The sequence below is a fragment of the Nicotiana sylvestris genome, chromosome 8, assembly GCF_000393655.2.
Source record: "Nicotiana sylvestris chromosome 8, ASM39365v2, whole genome shotgun sequence".
Taxonomy (NCBI): Eukaryota; Viridiplantae; Streptophyta; class Magnoliopsida; order Solanales; family Solanaceae; genus Nicotiana; species Nicotiana sylvestris.
The window spans coordinates 194,287,425-194,298,116 of NC_091064.1; the positions used below are offsets into that span (position 1 = coordinate 194,287,425).

Sequence of the window (10,692 nt, forward strand, 5' to 3'; positions counted from 1 at the left end):
TATCTCTAATACATATAAACTATATATATATATATCTAATACGTATAAACTATATATATATATACATACATATATATAAGGCAATATATATTACATAAGGCAATATATAATTATATATACACATAATACACCCTTATATATACATACTATACATACTATATATATTTATATAGCTATATATAAGCAATTTATACTAGTATATACATATATCGTTTACAAGAAAGTGCCTTAGAAAAAAAAATAGCCCGGAACGAAAAAAGCCCGTTAGGACCGTTTTAGGCTCGCGGGCCCGACCCATTTAGCCCGAGACCATGTGGGCTTAGGACCACCGTGGGCCGGTTCCACACATTGGAACCGTGAAGTCCGGGATCGTTTGGCCCGGGACCGCCTCAACTCGGCCTGCCTAAAGCCCATGCCCGTTTGGCTCGGCCCGTTGGCCCGGACCCGGACCACAATACAACCTTAACTAAGAGTTTGTTTGGATTAGCTGATTGTAAATAGCTGATAAGTCTGAATGCTAAAAAATATTTTTAAGTGTTGGAAACTAATTTTTTAAATAAATATTTATGTGTTTGGATAGACGTGTTGAAACTGATAATAAGCAGTTGATGTGTTTGGTAGAAAAAAGCTGATAAGTAATTCTTTTATTAAAATGACTAAAATATCCTTAAGAACTTTACAAAAGATTATAAATTAAAAAGTTTTTTTAGCAAAGTAAAAGATGAACAACGAATATAGAATGAAAAGAGTGTTAGAAAATTTATTTTGGAAAAAATATTTTGTGAATTAGAAAATATTATTAAGGATAAACTCGTAAAAGCCTTGGTCAAACTAAAAGTGCTTATAAGCTAAAAAAATCATAAGTTTGGGGTAACCAACTTATGACTTATGATTAATTTTAGCTTATAAGCCACACTTTGAGTATTTACCAAGCACGTAGATAAGTCAAAAAGTATTTATAAGCCAATCTGACCAGCTTAGTCAAACACCAATTCCGAAATAAGGTGTTCCTTCCGTGCCTCATTGACATTCAACACTCGAATATGAAAGATATTCACGGAGTTGATGGAGATATGGCATGAAAGTAGTAACTAGTAAGCATGTGCTTTCAGTTTTCACCACCTAAATGCTCCATAAAAGTAACACTCTTTTGATCGTCATAAATATAGAGTAATAATCTTAGAAGGCAATAGGAAAAGATCGTTATTAACCGTCATTGTTAAACTTAATTCATTTTCTGCACCATAAAAAAGCAGTACTCTTGCTGTTTCAATTTAAATAAGGTAGTTTGACTAGGTATGAAATTTAAGAGAAAATGAGACTTTTGAAACTTGTGGTCTTAAAAGCTTAAGGATAAAAACTTTGTAAGAAACTTATCAAAAATTATAAAATGCTCTCTCATGTAAAATGAGTGATTATAAAAAGTATGTCATCTAAATTGAAACGGCAGAAGTATATTTGAATGGTACCAACTACCAAGATTCATCAACTAAAATGCTCTCGTGTAAGAAACTTATCAGAACATCATCAACACTGGAGGCAATTGCAATTCATTTCTTCCACTACTTAATTCTATATTTGTTAAATTTTACATCAGTAAATAAATTTTAGTGGCAAAAGATTCTTGTTCGGGTTACAAATTCACAGCATCAACGGTGACAACCGATCACAACTAAGGACATCAGTTGTGAATTCTATAGAATTTACATCACATTTGCTCAATCAAAAAATCTACACAAGACAAAATCTGTCGTAATACCAAGCAATTTAATCCAATCGCCTAAACTAATTCTCAAGGGCCTGCCGAATACTGTGGCGGGAAATAAACTTTTAATCATTCCAAAAGGGCAAAGACGCAGCAAATGAAGCAAGCGAAAAACCAAGCAACCAGAAAGCTTACCCTGGCACTAACAGTACAGGCTAAATTTCGTGTAGTCCGTAGTCCATGAGACTATACTAAACTTGAAGGAAGCAATATTCGAGTCGAGTAGAGTTGAGCATCCAAAGAGATAAATCAATCTTCTTTCTAATTGCAAAGGAAGCTTCAGGCAGTCTGAATGTCTACATGCCATCGGAAATCCAAGCGTCTTTTGGTCCTTCTTTCCATGTTCCCCATCTCAATCTTACCTTCGAACATTGGGCAGTGCACTTTGTTATGAAGTCACTGGCATCATTAGATGCGAAGCCCACGGGAATAAACAATGCCATGTCACATAAACTAGTGCAAATATTCACTATATGGGAAATGAATTTTAATGTCACATCAACATTATGCATCATCAAATATGCAGTAATCTCTTTCAACCCCTTGGGATATGTCCTCACTTCTAATTCTAAATCACCAACAGAAAAGTTCCACTGAAACGCTGCCCAAACTTAAGGTGCTACAGTGATAGCTTTAACATTAGGAAATTCAACAAACAGCATTTCAAAGCAAAATGTTATCTGTCCTAATAGTTCTGTCCGATTTTTTGCACCCAACACTAAATTGTTAGCGGTTCTACCAAATTGAAATGAGCAAAGCAGGTTGCCAAGGTCGGGTGACTCAAGATGCAGGGTATCCAAGTTGTGAAACTCTTGCACTTTGAAGCTGCATGCTCCCTGGAGAGTGAGGTGTAGATAAGACAGGGATGGGGTATCAATAACAAGCATCTTTGGCTTCACACAACGAAGATTGAGTTGGACAAGTTTGGGTGCAGCTATAGTCACAGAACGTGGGCCATTTGACACTGTCCAATGACAATGTTTGAGGTGCTCGAGATGAATCTTAGGTTCTTTAAGTCCTTCGACCCCAATCAGATTCAGAACTTGCAAATATGGGAAGCACTGGTTCACCTTGTTTAGGTTTTCATCATCCAACGTAATAAATTCCAGTGTCGAAGTTGTAAGCTTGGGCATCAGAAGCAAACCATCCACTGACAGCCAAGAATTCTTTCTCTAGTTCAAGAAGATGATGGCCTGCATACACGAGAAAACACTTCAGTATTCCTGGCATTCACTCATATATGTCTACTTCTGATCGACAAAATATCACCAGACCGCTCAATGTAAATGACAAAGGCAAGAATGGTACTTCCAGAAACTGAGACAAAAAGAACAACACATCACTATCATGGGAGTAAACAATGAGTTCCCTTTAAGAAGGGTGGAACACCATATTATGGACATTCCCCATCGTTGGATACAGAGGAAGGCCATTTTTTATTCATTTAGTGGATATTAGGGCTAGGATTAGGCTATAACATGGAATGCACTGGATAGAAAAAATTTCAAAATTGTAATAAAGTTAAAATTCCCTTTTCCCTTCAAAGTTCCTTCCTCCTTTTTTCTTGGATATTCATTCTCTTGCTTTCCTAGAGATTGAAGAAAAACCAAAGTGAAGACTGGTCCCTTTCTCCTGCCTATTATCAAACAGTGCCACATAAAATGGGATAGAGTAATATATTTAGAAACAATTTAATTTTAAACTTCTCATTTTACCCCTAATGAGATAATTTATAACCACAGAAAGATCAATGGCTTATTTTAGACGACAAGATTCAAAAATAGTCTTTTCTTTCTTAAATTTCATACCTAATCAAACAATGCCACATAAATTGGAACACAGAGTAATATATTTTGTGGGCGGGGAGTTCAATTGTATACAGAGAACTCTTTGCTCTTCCGGAAACAACCATTCTAGACTAACATGTTAGCTGACAACAGGTTGCATCTATATTTACTCACACAGGAACAAACCAATTTTATTGGAATTTCTTGGTCTTGGAAGAATTTAAGAATGCAACTAAATTAGAGTGAACATAAGTGCAGAGGCAACTGGAATATCATATTAAGAACTCCTTTATTCATTTTGCAGAATTAAAGTTATTTATAGACTCCCTCTATTTCAATTTATGTGACACTTTTGCTTTTCGAGATTCAAGCTTCTTAATTTTGACTGTATATTTAGATATAGAATTTTTAAGTTTTTCTAAATAATATTTCATATTCGGGAACTATTGAGATGTTGTATTAATTATATGTAATCTTGGCTTAGCTGTTAGTTTGAGTAGTCAGTTCATTGAGTTAGTGTTAGTTACATTAATTGAGTTAGTATTAGACATAGTAGAAGTCTCACGTGTGTTGTATATATGTATTTATTTGACAGTTAATACATGTTAATACATCTCAGTTAGTTCATGTCTCACACATAGCAGATTCTCTCACTCTTCTCTCTCTTCGAGAACCTTCTAGGGTTCTACCATTGGAGCCCAAGCTCGAGCTCTGCTCATCCTTCACTTATCCGTGTTTACATGGTATCAGAGCCTAGTAGTCACCTCACTATTGTCCTCGATTTCTCTCTCAATTGAGTTCTAAAACTGAAATCACGGTCTCAAGTTTTGCCCCAATTTTCTCGATCTATCATTTTCTTCTCCTTTTCGTTTCATTTTTCAACGAATTGACACTACTTCTCATGGCTATCCTTGATCCAAACAATGAACGAGTTGAATCGAGTAACTCAACTCCCGTCGGCGACGTCGACTCCGAAATTAATTTGAGCTGCCCTTTCTACATGCACCTATCGGATAATCCTGGTGCGATGTAGTGACAGCTCCGTTCAACGGCATCGGATATAGATCCCGGAGGAGAAGTGTTCTTAGAGCTCTTTCTGTCAAAAATAAAATAGGTTTTATCACTGGAGAGTACAAACGCCCAGACCTAGATTCCCCACATTTTCGTTAGTGGGAGAGGTGTGATGATATGGTAACCTCATGGATCCTGAATTCTCTGTGCAAAGACATTGCTGATAGTGTCGAATATGCTAGTAATGCTTTTGAGTTGCGGAGAGAGTTAGAGGATAGGTACGACTAGACCAACGACACCAAATTGTATCAAATCCAAAAAAAAAATGAACGATTTAACTCAATGAGTCCTTGATATTACTGGATACTACACAAAAATGAAAAAACTTTGGGAGGAATTGAACATGATAAATGCCAAGTCGTAGTGTAGTTGCCAATGCACCTGTGGGGCTAAGGAGAATGTGCACAAAGCTGAGCAAGACAAAAGACTTATCCAATTTCTCATAGGATTGAATGAGGTATACACCACGGTACACGACAGTATACTCATGATGAATCCCTTACCTTCTATGGCACAGGCTTTTTCTTTGCTCATTCAGGAGGAAAAGCAAAGAGAAGTGAAACCACACAATCAGCTCGTGATGAAGTCTGTTTCTTTGAAGGCTAATGTCCCTGCACACAATAGTTTAAACAGGGCACCTATGCACAACAACTTCAGAACCAATTACTCTCCAAATAGCTTTTCCTCCACTAACAGACCTCGTCCTTTTTGTGATCACTACAAGCGTGCTGTTCATACCAAAGACAAATGCTTCAAACTCCACGGTTATCCACTGGACTTCAATCACAATCCCAAGTACAATAAAAGTAAAAGAACTGTGGCTAATGTACACAGTACTCCAATTGATGCATTCCCTGTGAATGGTGAGGAAATACAGTCCCGAAGCAACAACTCCAATGTAAGTCTCACTAGAGAACAATATGGGCAACTGGTGACTTTACTCCAGCACTTTCAGGCTAGCTCTGCTGGAGATAACTCGGATAACAACATCACTGGTGGAGCTGTGAATTTTGCAGATATTCTTTCCTGTTCTGTATCTGTTCTCTCTGTTGATTTTGGATTAGTGTCATGTAAATGCTTCAAGTCAAGGGTTGACATTTGGATTCTGGATTCCGAGGCTTCTAATCATATGACTTTCAACAAATCCTTGCTCACTCACATTAAAACCCTAGTGTATCATATGTTAATTACTTTACCAAACGGCTATAGAGTCAAAGTCACAGAAATTGGAACAGTTACTCCTGCATCATACATTACTCTGCATAGAGTTCTTTATGTTCCATCCTTCAAATACAATCTTATTTCAATACATTCTTTAGCTTCTCAATTTAAAGGTTTGGTTACCTTTTTTGACTTCCTATGTCTACTGCAGACCCCTTCAATGAAGAGGCCTCTGGAGATTGGTAAGGTAGGATGGCTTATACCTCCTATGTTCAAGCTGTTTGAAGAATTTCTGCTCCACTTCACCTGCCTCCTTACCTTTTTCAGATTCTGCTTTGTCTAAAACCTCTAATGTAAATAGCTTGCACTGTCAACATTCTGATTCTAAAACCTCTGATGTAAATAGCTTGCACTGTCAACATTCTGATTCACTTGTAAATGTTTCCACTTGCAATTCACAATCACTTGTAAATATCTCCATTGGTAATAAAACTTAGTGCTTTCCATCATATTATCTCTTGTCTGATATGAATCAAGCTGACTTATTGTGGCATTACAGATTGGGACATGTACCCTTTGTAAAGATGAGGGAAATATCCTCTATTCCTGTCCAATTCTCAACTAAACAACTTTTCCTCTGCTCCATTTGTCCCATGACTAGGCAACCTAGACTTGCATTTTCCCACAGAATCAGCACCACAACCTCTGTCTTTGAACTACTTCATGTAGACCTTTGGGGACCTTACCATGTTGCCACCCATGACAACTATAAATATTTTCTCACCTTAGTGGATGACCGTAGTAAGGCCACCTGGACCCAGCTCTTAAGCAATAAAAGCAATACATTGCAAGTCATCAAAGGGTTCATATCCTTGGTTGAAACTCACTTCAAAACAAATGTAAAGTACCTCAGATCAGACAATGGTTCAGAATTTGTAAATATAGAAGCCTCATCCTTTTTTCAGTCAAAGGGATTATTCATCAAAGAACATGCCCCTACACTCCTCAACAAAATGGGATAGCAGAAAGAAAACATATGTACCTTTTGGAAACTGCCAGGGCACTCCTTTTTTCAGTCCAAGTTACCCTTGCAGTATTGGGGTGAGTGTGTATTGGTTGCAACTCATATTATAAACAGACTCTCCACTACTTATGAGCACATCTTCCCCTTTGCTATCTTACCTGATTCCTCCTCTCATTTTCCCTCAGTGCTGCTTGAGTCTGTTCCTCTTACAGTTGATGTGTCACTTACTAAGGCACATTCTAATCCTCATGCACCTGACCCATCAACAGGTACTGATGATATCTCCACTATAGTCTCACCTGTAGACAGTTCAGTTGTACACTCTCCCAGTCACTCCTCACAATTGCAATCCCATGTTATTCCTTCACCAGTTCAGTTGTACACTCTCCCAGTCACTCCTCACAATTGCAATCCCATGTTATTCCTTCACCAGTTCAGTTGTACACTCTCCCAGTCACTCCTCACAATTGCAATCCCATGTTATTCCTTCACCACCTCTAACTCAACCAATCAGGTACCTAGAAGGTCCACTAGAGAGCATCACTTACCTGTGCATTTGAAAGATTATGTCTGTTCCATGCCTAACTTACACCCTGATACACATTCTACATCTGAACATCATCATGTTTCCTTCAACTCTTTAGTTCCGAATAGTCAGCACCTTGCGCAGAGTATTTGTCATGACAGTGAGCCAAACTCTTATAAGGAAGCAGCTTTGAACCCTGCCTAGCAAGCAGCCATGACACTAGAGTTTGAAGCACTCCATGCCAATCACACTTGGGACTTAGTTCCTTTGCCTATAGGGAAGAAGCCAATAGGCCGTCGATGGGTGTATAAAATCAAAACAAAGCTGATGGTAGTATTGAGAGATTCAAGGCCAGGTTGGTGGTAAAAGGGTATACCCAACAGGCTGATGTTGATTATACCGAGACTTTTTCACCAGTTGTGAAAATGACCACTATCAGGGCACTCATAGCAACTGCAGTAAATAAATATTGGGGAATTTTTCAACTTGATGTAAATAATGCCTTCCTTCATGGGAATCTCCATGATGAAGTGTACATGGATTTGCCTCCTGGCTTATTGGTTGATGCACCTGAACTGGTGTGCAAGCTGAATAAATCATTATATGGCTTGAAACAGGCCAATCAACAGTGGTATGCTAAACTAGCTGAGGCTCTATGCTCCAAAGGATATGTTCACTCCCTTAACGACTATTCTCTGTTGTACAAGAAGACTGACTCTTCCATCATCTATGTTGCTGTTTATGTAGATGATGTAATCATTATTGGGAACAATTCAAAGGAGATCACATTGTTGAAAAACTTTCTGCATGCTCAATTTAGAATCAAGGACTTGGGAAGACTGCACTATTTCCTAGGTTTGGAGGTTCTCTACAAGGAAGATGGTGCCATAATCTCCGAAAGGAAGTTTGCACTTGATCTACCAAAGGAGTACGAGTGCCTCCATTGTAGTACTTTCAGTTGACCATTGGATCCTAGTGTCAAACTCAAAGCTAAGGAAGGTGTGCCCCTAACAGATCCCTCTATCTACAAGACCCTAATAAGCAAACTGAACTTCCTCACAAATACAAAACTGGATATTGCATACAGTGTGCAACACCTTAGTCAATTCATGCAAGATCCTAGGGAACCTCACTTGAAGGCTGCTTATCATTTGCTTAGATATTTGAAGACTGATCCTACCCTTGGGATCTTCATGTCTGCCAATTCTGATTGTATTGTCAGAGGGTATTATGACTCTGACTGGGCTGCTTGTCCAAACTCTAAAAAGTCTGTTAGTGGATATTTGGTAATTCTTGGTGATAGTCCAATCAGCTGGAAGTCCAAGAAACAAGCCACCATATCCCTATCCTTTGCTGAAGCAGAGTATAGAGCCCTAAGAACTTGCTTGGTTGTGCAGATTATTTGATGAGCTGACAGTTCCTTTTCCTAAGTTGTCCCAGTATTTTGTGAAAGCCAATATGCCCTACACATAGCTAGAAATCTAGTTTTTTTCACGAACGAACCAAACACATTGAAGTCTATTGTCACTTTGTAAGAGACAAGCTGCAGGAAGGCCTGGTGTCTCTTCATCATGTTGGGACTGATTGCCAGTTAGTTGATGTCTTAACCAAGGCCCTTACTGGAGTCAAGCATGCAGCAGTTATGAGAAAGTTGGCAGCGACAACCTCACTTCCAACTTGAAGGGGGTATTGAGATATTGTATTAATTACATGTAAGCTTGGCTTATCTGTTAGTTTGAGTAGTCAATTCATTGAGTTAGTGTTAGTTACATTAGTTGTGTTAGTATTAGACATCTAGAAGTCTCACGTGTCTCTCTTGTATATATGTATTCATTTGACAGTTAATACATCTCAGTTAGTTCATTTCTCACAAAAACAAAATCTTTCACTCTTCTCTCTCATCGAGAACCTTCTAGGGTTCCACCATTGGAGCCCAAGCTCGAGCTCTGCTCATCCTTCACTTCTCCGTGTTTACTGGAACTATATAAAGAGTACTACTATAAGTCAAAATAATTAATAATTCAAAATATTTAAAGGCATATGAAAAAATTGCCTCTAGAAATCCCATCACCTGTCACATAAATGGGAACGGAGAGAGTATTATATATGTAAATGGTTATGTGTTCTTATGCAGATAAGTTTGTTGAGAGAGGAACTCACAATGGGAAGAGATAAGAGCAAGGACATTTGATGGTCGCCAACAAGATTGAACCCAAAAGTCCGATATGGAAAGAGCTCTCAACTTTTCGTTAACCTTAGGCAACCAGTGGGCAACAAAATTAACATCCGTCAAGTGCGAATCATTCACATATCCTAACGGTGTCGTATGCACCGTTTCGAAAGGTTTCTCGACCCCAATGGAAATGGCCTCCACAATGCTCAATTCAGAAATCAGTTTATTGAAGATTCGCTTGAAGGGTGTAATGGAATCCCGTATGTCAGGAGATCGGGACTTGGTGTAACGATCGAAGGAGCAATTGAGATTGATGGATCGGGCATCGCGAGAGAGTGCGTTGAGGGTTTTCGAGGCGACTCGGCAACGAGCTAGGTCTGTTGAGTCAGCTAGTCGGCTGAGGATTTCGAGGATTAACAGTGGAGGTATGTTATCCATATCCATGGCAGAGGAGTGGTAATTACAACAGATGTCACTGCTATGTCTAATATTCAGCCTCTCCGTGGCCAAAACCGAAAAACGCATAATTTTGATGTTAAAATAGTTTTTTTATTTTTAAAAGTAATTTCAAGGAGTTTGTGTTTGATAGTTAAATTTTTTAATATTTGGTAAATAGATTGGTTTTACCAATCTTTACAAAATAGTGCATTTGTATCTAAAATTACAAAGAGAAGAAGGTATTAAAGTTTCACTTGCATCGGCATAGAGTAAGGGTAAGGTCTGCGTACACACTATCGTCTTAAATTCAGTTAGTAAATACACTAAATATGATCTTGTTGTTGTAATTAGAGTATGTTTGGTTGCTTGAATTGGAGAATTAATCTCCTAATTAAATTTAGTATAACTAAATACTACCTTGTTTGGTTGCTCGAATAACAAGAATTAATCTCCTCATTATATTTTTTTTTGGTAACATTGTAAATTACCATTAATCAATCAACACAGTTATAAACTAACGAACACCTCCTCACAATAACCTGCGAGAATGACCTTAACATATCTGAACTACACAGCTATTGCCTGCAAAAAGCCTCTACATTTTCTTGCTTTCCTGGAGTTCCCACTTACTTCTTGCCTATCTATTACTTCTTTTTTAATCTATACTACTATAGCTTCAGTATTTACATTTGTTCCTCTAAAATTTTTCCAATTCCTACCTTTCCAAGTGTGGTAGATGACTGCTTC

General features: G+C 38.0%; 1 protein-coding gene across 1 annotated transcript; it reads right to left on the reverse strand.

Moving 5' to 3' along the window:
- Positions 1–2,246: 2,246 nt before the first annotated feature.
- On the reverse strand, positions 2,247–10,038 carry LOC104229436 (F-box/LRR-repeat protein At4g29420). Its single transcript, XM_070155662.1, is given in 3 exon segments — positions 2,247–2,937; positions 7,304–7,326; positions 9,495–10,038. Coding segments are annotated over 3 exon segments (1,122 nt in total). The 5' UTR covers positions 10,033–10,038; the 3' UTR covers positions 2,247–2,376.
- Between the last annotated feature and the right edge of the window lie 654 nt (positions 10,039–10,692).